We start from the raw sequence: 15,386 nt of genomic DNA on the forward strand, positions 1-15,386 counted from the left end.
AATACCCAATTTAAATATACTTCAAGTCCTTTTACATGTGATTTCAAATTTTCTGCTAGCCGAATTAAAAAGATAAAAGAGAAGGATGTGATGTTAATTATAATAATGCTTCCTGTAAGTCAGTACAGCCAAAATATTATCACTTCATCATGCAACCAATATAAAAACTAAGACCTTTTATTGTACTAAGTACCTTTTATTGTACTAAGCCTTCAAAGTGTTCTCAGAACACCCCAGATCAATGTGACACTAAATTTTTAAAATTAAGAGCATTTGATCTCTGTTTAGATTTCATTAAATTTACAGTTGAAGAGATAGATTCCGATACTTAAGTTGTTCCAAACATGTGCTGGGCTATCTCTAGTTGCAGCGAGTGGGGATTGCTCTCAAGTTGTGGCTCGCGAACTCAGTAGCTGCTGCACTTGGACTCTAGAGCATAGGCTTCAGTTGTTGTGGCCCAAGGGCTCAGTAGTTGTGGGGAATGGACTTAGTTGTACCAGGACATGTGGAATCTTCCTGTATCAGGAATTGTACCCATGTCTCCTGCATTGGCAGGTGGATTCTTTCCTACTGGACCACCAGGGAAATCCAATGGCCATACATTTTCTGTCATTTAAAAATAAAATATCTTATTTAGTGACTTTTTTGTACTTTTGCAGTTTTATTGAGAAAAAATTGACTGTATACATTTAGTGAAAGTGAAAGTTTCTCAGTCATTTCCAACTCTTTGCAACCCCAGGGACTATACAGTCCATGGAATTCTCCAGGAACCAAAAATGGTGAAGGTACTCACAAACCTGAGATTTTTGCACTGTTCAAGTTCTGATATAGAAGAGAATTGTTATTTCAGAACCATTTAAATTATAAGAAAGCTTTCACCTGAAGACCCAGTGTTCCTTTACTCCTTTAATAAGAGTTATTTTCTAGACTTTGTAGAAAATTGATGGATTAGAAAATCTCAGAGGGAACATTTTTCCTATAAGTGAGTCATTAATAGGACAGTTAATTGGGATTCCCTGGTAGCCCAGGTGGTGAAGAATCCACCTGCAATGCAGGGGACCCTGGTTCCATTCAGGTCAGGAAGATCCCCTGGAGAAGGGATAAGCTACCCACTCCAGTATTCTTGGGCTTCCCTGGTTTCTCAAATGATAAAGAATCCATCTGCAATGAGGGACACATGGGTTCGATCCCTAGGTTGGGAAAATCCCCTGGAGGAGGGCATAACAACCCACTCCAGTATTCTTGTCTGGAGAATCCCCATGGACGTAGGAGCTTGGCAAGTTACAGTCCATGGGGTCACAAAGAGTTGGACAAGACTGAGAGAGTAAGCACAGCACCAGCACTGATTTGCTAGGACTCATTTCTGAATCATATTGTCCAGAAATGCCTTGCCCTTACACCCAGCTTCAATATGTCTGGCTTCATGTGTGAACTGGGTGAAAGACTCTCTTAACAAGTTTCTGAATCTTACATATTCGGTACATAAACTGTTTTTGCATCAGTTGTTTTTGTAGGAAAAAAGAGACTAGGGCTTCCTCTTCATTTCTGTAATCTAAATGAACAGAAAATGGGAGATTTGGCTCTTCTTTGGTGAATGGACAATCCTTAAGTGAAGGGAAAACTTGAGTAAACTATTGAATCTCTAAGGGACTAAGGACAGATTAAGGTACAGACTGCAAATGCAATCCCCCCAGGTCCCATTATACATAGACTGTTTCCCTGGGGAAGAGACTGAACAAGCTTCTGCCACATTCATAACTGAGTGCATTATAGCATTACACTCACATTAAATCTGTGACTTACCAAGCGGCAAAAATAATAATAAAAAGAAATGTTTATTTTTCTCTGCTGCTTGAGTGGACTGAAAGTTATAAACAGAAATTATGATCTATATTTCTAAAAAATTTTGAAGTCAAATCAGAAAATACATGTGGGCTGCATTCTCTTAGAATCAAAGGAACCAAAGCTTCAGAACCTGAAATTGCCCTACTAAGACCAGAGGGTGAAACCAATGATAAGAAAGTCCTGGGGTTTTCTGGAGAAAGGAAGGTGAGTTTCTGAATTCCATTTATTCATGTTCTTCTTGTTTGAAATGGAAGTCCAAGGATCTAAGATATCACAATTTATTTCTAATTTAGCACCTTGAGACTCACATAAAACCTAGAAAAATGTCTGTTCAAGGCATGGATCAGTGAATGCTCAGAGACACTAGAGGCCTAAAAGGATGTATTAGATCAGTCAGTAAGTTCCCTCTCCATGGACAGAAATCTCAGTCATCTATAGTTACAGGTTTTACTCTGTGGTGTGGCACGAAGGCAATGGCAAGCCACTCCAGTACTCTTGCCTAGAAAATCCCATGGATGGAGCAGCCTGGTAGGCTGCAGTCCATGGGGTCGCTAATGGTCGGACCCGACTGAGCGACTTCACTTTCACTTTTCACTTTCACACATTGGAGAAGGAAATGGCAACCCACTCCAGTGTTCTTGCCTGGAGAATCCCAGGGACGGGGGAGCCTGGTGGGCTTCCATCTATGGGGTCACACAGAGTCGGACACGACTGAAGTGACTTAGCAGCAGCAGCAGTGGCACGAAGAGTTAACCTCTCATAGACTCTGGCCATTTAGTTTTAGTTAAGAAGCAATTTTCTTTGTTCTCACCCCACCAGGTCTAATCTGCTTTAGAGGCCAGCACCTAATCGCTGGAGTCTCTGCCTATAGTCTTACTGGTGAGGGGCGACTCTAAGTGAAAGGAGAAATGTTGAGATGGGGGAAGAATGAGTCAATCCTGGTCCAAACCTCTCCTTTATCCACTGTTTGTTTTTTTCCCCAAGTAGTCAAGTCTGCACAGGGCAGTGGTTTCCTTCCTTCTGTAGGCTGTTTTGATACTCTTTCCTACTTAGTTTATAAAGACCCAAAAAAGCAAAATTCCCTGTCACTCAGTTTCATGATAATGGTAACACAGTTCCATGAGATAGTAGGTAAGACAATTCCATAAGTCCAGGCTGGGTTTTTCTCAGATATTCCCAGCCCAAACACCACACTTGTGAGAGGAGATATTGTGTGAAAATTGAGTCATTGTCTATGTAACCTTTTTCTTCTGTGCTCACAGATCACCTTAGAGAAGAATGGCTCCTGGAAATGGCTCTTTTGTGACTGAATTCATTCTGTTGGGATTAACAAACCAGCCAGATCTCCAACTCCCTCTATTCTTCCTGTTCCTAGGAATGTATATGGTCACTGTGCTGGGAAATTTGGGATTGGTAACCCTAATTGCACTGAATTCACATCTGCACACCCCCATGTACTTTTTCCTCTTTAACTTGTCCTTCATAGACCTCTGTTATTCTTCTGTATTTACACCCAAAATGCTGATTAACTTCTTACCAAAGAAGAATATTATTTCTTACATGGGGTGCATGACCCAGCTCTACTTCTTCTGTTTTTTTGTCATTTCTGAATGCTATGTGCTGACTTCAATGTCTTATGATCGCTATGTAGCCATCTGTAAGCCACTTTTGTATAATGCTGCCATGTCCCCTAAAGTGTGTTCCTTCCTTATGCTTGGTTCCTACTTGATGGCATTTTCTGGTGCCATGGCTCACACTGGATGCATGCTGAGACTGACCTTCTGTGATGCAAACACCATCAACCATTATTTCTGTGACATCCTCCCTCTGCTTCAGCTCTCCTGCACAAGTACCTACGTCAGTGAGCTGGAAATATTCATTGTAGTGGGCATCAATATCACTGTGCCCAGCCTCACCATCTTTGTCTCTTATGGTCTCATCCTTACCAACATCCTCCACATCAGCTCCACAGAGGGCAGGTCCAAAGCCCTCAGCACCTGCAGTTCCCACATCATTGCTGTTTCTCTCTTCTTTGGATCAGGGGCATTTATGTATCTCAATCCACCTTCTGCTGTGTCTATGGATAAGGGGAAAATCTCTTCTGTCTTTTACACCAATATGGTTCCTGTGATGAACCCATTAATCTACAGCTTGAGGAACAAAGATGTTAAACTTGCTCTGAGAAAAACTCTGAGCAGGAGACAGTTTTAATTAGAACTGTCTGTGTGCACAAGTAACTTGTACCGTGAGATGTTGATTTTTTAATTTTAATGACAACTTTCTTACCATATTTTTTATTATCTTTTTTTAACCTAGTATCTTAAAGAAATTTAAATCCTGTTTGAATAATTTATTTCCATTTTTATATATTTTTCTTACTGTTTTCAAAATACACATCATCTCTTTTTCTTGCATAGTAATAACATTAGATAGTGAATATATTATCTTTTTCATTATCAGTTTGAAATTATTTTTCCACTGGGATAAGATGAATGGCCTCCAAATAATGAATTACATAACCCTAGGCTGAAAACATATCACTAGGCTTACTTTTAATCTATCAACTTACAATAAGAAGGATAAATAAGATACTCTGTTTCTACTCTCATCTTTCCATATTTCACTTGGCAATAATATACCTTCTTGAAATACCAGAGATGGATGGTTCTAACAGTATCAAGGATAATCCCTTTCCCATGTGTAAACCTTTAGTGTTAAGCTTCCTTTGGCAAAGAGTTTAATTTTTCACCTTTGTAAGTAAAACTGACAGATAACCAGTCATCCAAATTCATGTTTTGAATGGGTGGGAAAGTGAAGCCAAGAGTGGATAATGATTTAATTAAAGTCACAGAGCTTTAGAAAGAAAAATTGTAGACTAAATTCTTATCATTTTGACTTCAAGTATATTATTCTTCAATATACTCTACACACTGTTGATTATGTTATTCTATTTCAATGAGCTGAAATATGAGAAAATATTCCTGATTTAAAGTTGACTCTCCTCTGTCTGAGAATGACATACAAATTTCTCTCAAGTTGGGTATTCCTTTCTTTTCTTTTAAGCAAAACAGTTTGATTGTCTTTTGCTGTTGTTTTCAGAAAGAGAAAGCCTTCTGCGCTCATATATTATAGAAATGATTTGCTCAAAAAGGGAAATTACTATTTCTGCAAAATTAAAAACCTGAATGTGGAATGCTTGCAAGTGTTTGTACTTCAGCGAGCAGGGCACGAGCAGTAAGGATTCTCAGAAACATGTAATTATGTCAGGACTCAAGGAGGCATACGGCTAATAAATAAGATATCCCAGTGTGGGACGTGGTCATGAGATTTAGGTACCCAGGCTTCCTCTGTGGCTCAACTGGTAAAGAATCCACCTGTAGTGTGGGAGATCTGGGTTTGATCCCTGGGTTGGGAATATCCCCTGGAGAAGGGAACCCACTCCACTGTTCTGGCCTGGAAAATTCCATACACTGTATTGTCCTTGGGATTGCAAAGAATTGGATATGGAAGGAAAATTATGACCAACCTAGATAGCATATTAAAAAGCAGAGACATTACTTTGCCAACAAAGGTCTGTCTAGTCAAGGCTATGGTTTTTCCAGTGGTCATGTATGGATGTGAGAGTTGGACTATAAAGAAAGCTGAGCGCTGAAGAATTAATGTTTTTGAACTGTGGTGTTGGAGAAGACTCTTGAGACTCTTGGACTGCAAGGAGATCCAACCAGTCCATCCTAAAGGAGATCAGTCCTGGGTGTTCATTGGAAGGACTGATGTTGAAGCTGAAACTCCAATACTTTGGCCACCTGATGCGAAGAGCTGACTCATTTGAAAAGACCCTGATGCTGGGAAAGATTGAGGGCAGGAGGAGAAGGGGATAACAGAGGATGAGATGGTTGGATGGCATCACTGACTCAATGGACATGGGTTTGCGTGGATGCTGGAAGTTGGTGATGGACAGGGAGGCCTGGCATGCTGAGGTTCATGGGGTCGCAAAGATTCGGACATGACTGAGCGACTGAACTGAACTGAATTGAACTGAGTGACTTTCAGTTTCATTCTGAAACCATTTCATGTTTGCAGAGTACTGTAAATATATTTCACTATTCATAAATCTTTGATGAAACTATTTGCATAATGAACACACATTATTAGTATTTTGGAGAATGAAAATAAAAGAGCTGTGGTCTCATTTGGGGAAGTGGATAGAGAGGAGGTGTCAGTTACAGGAGGCAAATTGTGAGGAGTAATTGCATAAAGAAAGGAAGAAGTAATTTACACAGAAAAGTGTTGGATAATGAAAACCTTTACCTGTGGACTCACTCATTGTGCAGGACCCTAGATACTATCGAGATCACAGAATTTCTCTATATAAGATGAAAGCTTAAGTTATTTATGATTTAAAATGTTAAACTGACAGGACTAGATGACCTTTAAACAAAGAGATTATTTCTGGTTTTGCTGGATTCTGTGTGCTACATTCGTGTGGAGTTTTAGGTACAGAAACATCAAATTGCAGCTGGGAGAATAATGACAATGTGGAAGAAATATTTGGAGAATAAAGCAAGTTAAACATGAATGTTGGATTATTTTTTAAAAGTAAAAATGTGCTACTTTAAAAATCCTCAAAAAAAAAATCCTCAATGTGCTGTATCAGTGACACTGTAATCATTTTCTAAGATATTTTGAATAATATTAATTTGTTGACACTTCTTAATCTCCAGTCAGTATTTATGTATTTTGAAATTTGGCAAAGCTGATTTTTGACTTGTTTTTGTTTGAGATGTTTAGCATAACTTAATCCTTGGCTGATGTTTTAAATGACCACTCATGTTTCATCTCCCAATTGCAATATGAACATGTTTGATTTTCCCTTAACAAGTTCTATTTACATAATATTGTTGATCTTGGTTAGAGTTTTGTTTTTTTTTGTTTAAACTCATGTTTCCCTCTATAAACTTTTTTTTCCAAATGAAAACAAATACATTTAAACAAGTGAAATTAACTGGGCCATTTGGAAACCTATAGAATACAGCTGCATGTACTCTATTATGTATTTTATAACAATCTGAGTATCACTAGGAGTGAATTAAGCCTGGCACTAATCTTTTATTTCATGACCCTAAAAATTAGAATGAAATCTGTTCATTTACATAAAAGAACTAGTCTTTAAAATGAGTGATTTATATCTTTGGTTAATTTGAAAAAATTATAAGTAACTTAAAATACACTTTGTAATAATTACCTGTAGTAACGTTGTAAAGGAGGCAGCTTTGCTGATTGTTCAACAAATTAATCATGTTTTAGTAAGCAATGGAATTGTGCACCTCTGTGTTTGGACTTCTTTTGAGTGAAGGGGGAATCAAGCCAGAATATTTTAAATGTTCAGTTCAGTTGCTCAGTTGTGTCTGACTCTTTGCGACCCCATGGGCTGCGGCACTCCAGGCTTCCCTGTCCATCACCAACTCCTGGAGCATGTTCAAACTCATGTGTATCGATTCGGTGATGCCATCCAGCGATCACATCCTTTGTTGTCCCCTTCTGCTCCTGCCTTCAATCTTTCCCAGCATTAGCACCCTTTCTGATGACTCCATTCTTTGCATCAAGTGGCCAAAGTATTGGAGCTTCAGCTTCAAATCAGTCCTCCCAATGAATATTCAAGACTGAGTTCCTTTAGGACTGACTGGTTGGATCTCTTTGTAGTTCTTCCTTTCTTGAGTTATGTGATTGGCACTGACAGGTTTTGAGGAAAGTTATAGCTCTGCTGAAGGTGTTCAGTCTTAGAGTCAACCTTGTAAGCCCTGGGTTTCTCCTGTGCCCATCAACCAGGACAGAACTTTTTCTAAATTGGTGTGAAATTGGATTCTTTTCCAAAATGTTGCATCATGAGTCTCTATTTTCTTTCCTAATTTAGCTAGCTAGTGATTTCAAATATCATACAATATATTGGGAAGATTCTAAACAAGACATAGAGAACTACGAAGATGTTTCAAAGAAGCTTACGTTTAAAATTTCACATGACATGATTTTAATTTTCATTAATCAGAAATTCAGTGCCTAGCAGTTTCTTCCATCTCCCTTTTAAGTTTTGCCCCACTAAAACAAACAAATTCTATAATTGTGGTAGCTGCACAAGTCATCATTTTGTTTGTGGATGCCCTCTTTTCTGGAGCATTTTGAAGGCATATTTTTGAGCATTTGATGCTTTTCTATCAATAAGAGAGAGAACACTCTATTATCATAGAATGATATTCTTTTCCCTCCTTCCTCTCAATATAAGTAGTGTGTTTAAAGATAGACTCATGTAGGTTTGTTTTTCACACAAATACATATATATTTCTAAAATGGCTTGTATCTCCCAAGACAATTGAATGGTCTTTGTTAAATAAACATTCTCCTACTTTCCTTTTTATGTTTTTGAGAAAGTTAAAGTCTTGTACCATATTTAAAGTGTGCAAGATACTTCGATCACTCAGAATGGTACTTTCAGGCTTCTCATCAAGTTAACTCTGACTCAATTTCTTCTTGAATTTTAAACAAACCTAAATCATAGTTTTGAGAATTATGTTTTTACTACATAGCTTCAATTTTCAAGTGGGTAATGGAGAACGACTGAAAGTTCTTGAACTATGGTGGGACAGAGCTGTGTTTTCAGACTTTATTCTAGTAGCATTCAGTTCAGTTCAGTTCAGTCACTCAGTCGTGTCCGACTCTCCGTGACCCCATGAATCACAGCACGCCAGGCCTCCCTGTCCATCACCAACTCCTGGAGTTCACTCAAACTCATGTCCACAGAGTCGGTGATGCCATCCAGCCATCCCATTCTCTGTTGTCCCCTTCTCCTCCTGCCCCCATCCTTTCCCAGCATCAGATTCTTTTCCAGTGAGTCAACTCGTCGCATGAGGTGGCCAAAGTATTGCAGTTTCAGCTTTAGCATCAGTCCTTCCAATGAACACCCAAGATTGATCTCCTTTAGAATGAACTGGTTGGATCTCCTTGCAGTCCAAGGGACTCTCAAGAGTCTTCTCCAGCACCACAATTCAAAAGCATCAATTCTTTGGCGATCAGCTTTCTTCAGAGTCCAACTCTCACATCCATACATGACCACAGGAAAAACCATAGCCTTGACTAGATGAACCTTTGTTGGCAAAGTAATGTCTCTGCTTTTTATGGCTGCAATCAGCATCTGCAGTGATTTTGGAGCCCCCCAAAATAAAATCTGACACTGTTTCCACTGTTTTTCTATTTCCCATGAAGTGATGGGACCAGATGCCATGATCTTTGTTTTCTGACTAGTAGCATTATTCATGACCAAATAAGAGTGAATATGTGGGAAAATGTGAAAATAATAGTTAGGAGCCACTATAGTTCAACATTACTAGTTCAGTTTAATCATAAAGCCAGAAGTTGTGTGGTGGCTGGGGAAAAGTGGGTACAGGTCATTGTGGTTGTAGATGCTGTGGTTTAGCATAAGAGAAGTTTTGAATGTATTCTGAAAGCTGTTAGATAAAAGTTAGTTTCAGAGTGTTCATTTAATTCTTTCTGTGTTATTGGCATTGTTCTGGCATTGTTCTTAGTTTCAGGATCCAAATAGTTAACAAGATAGAATAGATGTTTGTCCTTATAGAATATACAATTTATAGAAAAGCATGAATTAGAGGGGAAAAGTCTGATGAGTATTATGAAAGGGAATCTACTGAAATTTATGAGAACATGAGTAATAAAAGCTGATGTTTATTGACACTCATATGCCAATACTGGCCAAACCATTTTACTTAGTTCTTTTTTTCATTTGATTAACACAACAGCTCAATGAAAGAGATGTTATTTTTACATTCCTTATTTTACATAAGAGAGTCAGTAACTTATCCAAAGGGTTATAGTGTGTAAAAGTGGAAGAAGGAAGGTAGGATTCATAGCACTCTCTCTAACTCTATAACCCAAACTCTTTTTCTATGATGATAAGAATTTATAACTTCAGTTACTGAAATGTTACAGAAAAGCAGGCAGCAGGAGAGTCTGGTAGAAATTTCAGGAATATGTTAAAAGTATAAACTATAGAAGGGATATACTATATTGCAAATTATTTCACAGACATTTCAGAAAGAGAACAACTGAAATTAGTTGCTGCAACATTTGATGTGTTCGGATAAAGAAATAGAGAAACCTGGAAGTAGGTCTTTTGTGGAAATATGTCCATTCAGTAAATGTTAATAAAGAGGGAATGAGACAATGTAACAGCTTTCCCCTCAGAGGTGTAGATAATGAGGGGATGGGAATTCACTTTGGATCTACCTGAGGGATGTGCGGTCCCAAGAGTAAAGCAAAAATGAGTAAAAGAGTGAGCCCCCAAGGAACTAAAGACAGATCATGAACCAGGATCCATAATTTCCTTATTCCATATTGTACATGTAATCTACACCTTGGGGAGGAGACCAAGCAAGCTCCTAACCTGCTTTTCACCAAGTGCGTTAATCATTGCACTCACATTAAATCTTCTCTGTCTAATCAAGTAGCAAGTATAATAATAAAAGGATTATTTTTCTTCTGTCGCTTGAAAACACTGAAAATATCAGAAATTATAGAAGCTCAGAAAGACTTCCAGGGAATAGGTGAATTAACGTCTAGCTTCTCTCCCCTGAAATCAATGGGATCAAGCCTGGAGAACATGAATTGACATTTTCAGAACCGAGAGGGTAAAGACGTAGGGTAAGGGAGACAGTCCTGCAGTTTTAAGATCAAAGTTGGGTGAGTTTCTGAATTTAATTTACAATACTTATTCCTTGTTTGGTGTTCAAAGTTCAGGGACCTATTATATGTCCATTCTTTCTTATCTTGTGTAGCTGAGACTCAAGTAAACTTCTGGAAATATCTGTTGGAGAGGAATCAGAGAATATTAGAGGGGCTCAAAGGACGTATCAGTCAGGAAATTTCCTCTAAGAAGGTTGATCTCTCACTCTTCTTCCTTTATGATTTTTACTCTGTGACAAGGTTGGTAACAATTCTCCTAGAGTCGGGTCCCCTCATCTTAATTTAGAAACAGTGCTCTTGGTTCCTGCCATATAAGGTCTAATCTGCATGAGAAGCCAGTGCCAGGTTGCTAGGGTCACTGCCTCCAGTTGTACTGGTGAGGGAAGAGTTCAGGGGAATGAGGGGATGTTGAGAAGAGAGTAAAAGAGTTGCATCCTTGTCCATCCTTCTTTTCTCTGGGTTTTTCCAGAGGGTATGTTTGCATATGGCATCTCTTGCCTTTCCTCTCTACTATGATTGTGATGTCCTTTGCTATATTTGGCTTATAGAAACTCTAATTAGGCGAGTCCACATCACTCTGTATCCTGATAATGGAAAAGGCAGACTGTATGGGACCGGGTCAGGATAGTGTCAGGTGTTCGCCATGTGTATTCTGTTTTGGAGAATGGGACAGTGGATGAGGTGAGTTGTTCTCTAATGGAACTCTTTCTCCTGTATCCACAGATTTCTTTAGAGAAGAATGTCTCCTGGAAATGGGTCTTTTGTGACTCAGTTCATTTTGATGGGTTTAACAGACCGACCAGATCTCCAGCTCCCCTTGTTCTTCCTGTTCCTAGGAATGTACATAGTCACTGTGATGGGGAACCTGGGCTTGATAATCTTAATTTGGCTAAATTCACATCTACACACCCCCATGTACTTTTTCCTGTTTAATTTGTCCTTCATAGATCTCTGTTATTCTTCTGTGTTTACACCCAAAATGCTGATTAATTTCACAGCAAAGAAGAATATTATTTCTTACATGGGGTGCATGACTCAGCTGTACTTTTTCTGTTTTTTTGTCATTTCTGAAATCTATGTGCTGACATCAATGGCCTATGACCGCTATGTGGCCATCTGTAACCCGCTTTTGTATAATGTTGTTATGTCCCCTAAAGTGTGTTCCACCCTTATGCTTGGTTCCTACTTGATGGCATTTTCTGGTGCTATGGCTCACACTGGATGCATGCTGAGACTGACCTTCTGTGATGCAAACACCATCAACCATTATTTCTGTGATATTCACCCTCTGCTTCAGCTCTCTTGCACAAGTACCTATGTCAATGAGTTGGTTGTTTTCACTGTGGTGGGCATCAACATCACTGTGCCCAGTCTCACCATCTTTATCTCTTATGGTCTCATTTTCTCCAGCATCCTCCACATCAGCTCCACACAGGGCAGGTCCAAAGCCCTCAGCACCTGCAGTTCCCACATCATTGCTGTTTCTCTCTTCTTTGGATCATGTGCATTTATGTATCTTAAACCATCATCTGCTGGGTCTCTGGATGAGCAAAAAGTCTCTTCTCTCTTTTATACCAATGTGGTTGCTATGATGAACCCCTTAATCTACAGTTTGAGAAACAAAGATGTGAGAACTGCTCTGAGAAAAACTGTAAGAGGAATACATTTTTGATTAGAAACAACATCTCTTTTTGCAGATAATCACAGGGTAGAGATATTATCTTTTTAATTTTGATGATCTTATTATCACTTTTACCCTATTTTGTATCACGTGAAAGAAGTTTTTGACATTTGAATTTATTTGTACTTATCACAGAGTAGACTTCTCTCCTTATTTACCATTTGCATAATTTCCTTTCCTCACATGTTCCCATTTATTAATACTATTAAGAAGAACATATACTATCTTATTTATCATTCATTCTAATCATTTTGTTTATTTATCATATTATTTATTATAATATATTTTCTGCATTAGTGTGAACTTACCTTTCCCTGTGAAAACAGAAGACTGGTCAACAAATCATCAAATTAAGGAACATTAGGGTGATATTACTGATGCTTTTGAACTGTGGTGTTGGAGAAGACACTTGAGAGTCCCTTGGATGGCAAGGAGATCCAACCAGTCTATCCTAAAGGAAATCAGTCCTGAATATTCAGTGGAAGGACTGATGCTGAATCTAAAACTCCAGTAATTTGGCCACCTGATGTGAAGAATTGACTCATTGGAAAAGACTCTGATGCTGGGAAAGATTGAAGGTGGGAAGAGAAGGGGATGACAGAGGATGAGATGGTTGGATGGCATCCCCGACTCAATGGACGTGAGTTTGAGTAAACTCCAGGAGTTCACGATGGACAGGGAGACTTGGTGTGCTGCAGTCCATAGGGTCGCAAAGAGTTGGACAGGACTGAGTGACTGAAACTGAGGGTGACATAATGTCACTGGGGATGTCTTATCTGCCAATTGCCATTAGAAGTATGAATCAGAGTGTTTCCTTTTTCCATCTTTCCAGGCTTCATTGAGAAAGATTATATCACTTTTAATTTCTAAAGTGGAAAGACTTCATAGTGACTGTTAAGTATAACCCACTTTGTATCTGTAAGCACTGTGAATGGCTCCTTTGACAAAGAATTTTGTTATCTGCATGTAATGGATTGTCAAAATGTATTCATTGTATGGTTGGTACATGGAGTGGTTAATGATTTATTTACTGTCATATGTGTTTTTAATGAAATAGTCTAGAAGAAGTTTAAGTTTCTGATTTCAAGACTACTTGTCTCAATGTACTTGGCTTCTACTGTATCTCTTTAATTTTGTTTATGTAAACTTGGCACAGGAAAAACTATTCTAGTTTTTAATCTGAGTATGCTTTGTTTCAGGGTGTTACATGAATTTCTTTCAGAGTGCATACTGCTCTTTTGTTATTTTATTTTAATTTTTGAGGAAAACAGTTCATCGGGTTTTGTTATAGTTGTTTATGGGAAAGATGCCTTTGGGGTAGTATCCTGGGGAGAAGATCATGATTTAAAGTGTTTCTTCATTCACAAAATTTAAAAATTAGTTTTTGGAATGCTTGCAATGTTTGTAATTCAGAGAACAGGGCATGAGAGAGAAAGGAGCCCAGAAACCTCTCATGAGGCTGGACCTCAACTGACACATTGCCAATAAATAAGAAGACCCTGTGGAGAGTAATCATGAGACTTAGCATCTGCATTTTAATCTGGATGTTTATTCTGTTCCATCTGGTGAAGTAAATATATCCAGTCCATAAAGTTTTTCTAAACTGATAATGCATAGTGACCATACAGCAGTAGTATTTACAGGAATAAAGGTGAATAAACTGTGGCCATAATTGTGTAAAACCAGAAAGAAATAGGATATTTTTCATAAGATAAAATGGTGAGTAGTAATTAAAGCTCAAATTAGAAAGATGGAATCTAGAAAAATATGACAGAAAACAGAAACCTCTATTCATGAGTCTCCTGTTTCTAGACAGCCATAGAAATATTTTTATTTATCTATTTATTTAAGATTTTAATTTGAGGCTAATTACTTTACAGTATTGTATTGGTTTTGCCATACATTGACATGAATCTGCCCCGGGTGTACATGTGTTCTCCATCTTGAACCCCCCCTCCCACCTCCCTCCCCATATCATCCCTCTGGGTCATCCCCGTGCACCAGCCCCGAGCACCCTATATCATGCATCGAACCTGGACTGGCGATTCATTTCACGTATGATAATACACATGTTTCAGTACCATCCTCCCAAATCATCCTACCCTCGCCCTCTCCCACAGAGTCCAAAAGACTGTTCTATACATCTGTGTCTCTTTTGCTGTCTCACATACAGGGTTATCATTACCATCTTTCTAAATTAAGGGAACCCTCATACACTGTTGGTGGGAATGCAAGCTAGTACAGCTACTATGGAGAATAGTGTGGAGATTCCTTAAAAAGCTGGAAATAGAACTGCCATACGACCCAGCAATCCCAGTGCTGGGAATACACACCGAGGAAACCAGAATTGAAAGAGCCATGTGTACCACAATGTTCATCACAGCACTGTTTATAATAGCCAGGACATGGAAGCAACCTAGATGTCCATCAGCAGACAAATGGATAAGAAAGCTGTGGTACATATACAGAATGGAATATTACTCAGTTATTAAAAAGAATGCATTTGAGTCAGTTCTAGTGAGGTGGATGAAACTGAAGCCTATTATAAAGAGTGAAGTAAGTCAGAAAGAAAAACAGTATATTAACACATATATATGGAATTTAGAAAGATGGTAATGATAACCCTATATGTGAGACAGCAAAAGAGACACAGATATAAAGAGCAGACTTTGGGACTCTGTGGGAGAAGGTGAGGGTGGGATGATTTGAGAGAATAGCTTTGAAACATATATTATTATATGTGAAACAGATCGCCAGTCCAGGTTCAATGCATGAAACAGGGTGCTTAGGCTGCTGCACTGGGATGAACCTGAGGGATGGGATGGGAAAGAGTGTGGGAGGGAGGTTCAGGATGGGGAACATGTGTACACCCAAGGCTGCTTCATGTGAATGTATGGCAAAAACTACCACAATATTGTAAAGTAATTAGCCTCCAATTAAAAAAAAAAAAAAAGCCAAGGTAAGAGAGCCAGGAGTGAAGTTTTAAGATCAAAGTTGGGTGAGTTCCTGAATTTAATTTACAATACTTATTCTTTGCTTTGTGATCAAAGTCCAGGGACCTATTATATGTCTATTCTTTCTTATTTTGAGCAGCTGAGACTCAAAACTACTG

At 38.6% G+C, this 15,386-nt stretch overlaps 2 protein-coding genes across 2 annotated transcripts; both read left to right on the forward strand.

Annotated features, from left to right (window-relative positions):
* Positions 1-3,108: 3,108 nt before the first annotated feature.
* Positions 3,109-4,056, forward strand: LOC129548500 (olfactory receptor 8B8-like). The gene has a single exon (XM_055415018.2). It carries the CDS (start codon positions 3,124-3,126, stop codon positions 4,054-4,056), a length of 933 nt encoding a protein of 310 aa, XP_055270993.2. The 5' UTR covers positions 3,109-3,123.
* A 7,229-nt stretch (positions 4,057-11,285) lies between these two features.
* LOC129548501 (olfactory receptor 8B3-like) lies at positions 11,286-12,265 on the forward strand. Its single transcript, XM_055415020.2, has one exon. The coding sequence runs from the start codon at positions 11,333-11,335 to the stop codon at positions 12,263-12,265; it is 933 nt and encodes a 310-aa protein (XP_055270995.2). The 5' UTR covers positions 11,286-11,332.
* The last annotated feature ends 3,121 nt before the right edge of the window (positions 12,266-15,386 follow it).

Source organism: Moschus berezovskii, chromosome 25, assembly GCF_049115385.1.
Source record: "Moschus berezovskii isolate FMDL1 chromosome 25, NW_MosBer_1.0, whole genome shotgun sequence".
Classification (NCBI taxonomy): domain Eukaryota; kingdom Metazoa; phylum Chordata; class Mammalia; order Artiodactyla; family Moschidae; genus Moschus; species Moschus berezovskii.

Bases quoted from the DNA above. Each gene is read 5' to 3' on its own strand.
- LOC129548500 (XM_055415018.2), top strand. From the start codon at position 3,124: ATGGCTCCTGGAAATGGCTCTTTTGTGACTGAATTCATTCTGTTGGGA.
- LOC129548501 (XM_055415020.2), top strand. From the start codon at position 11,333: ATGTCTCCTGGAAATGGGTCTTTTGTGACTCAGTTCATTTTGATGGGT.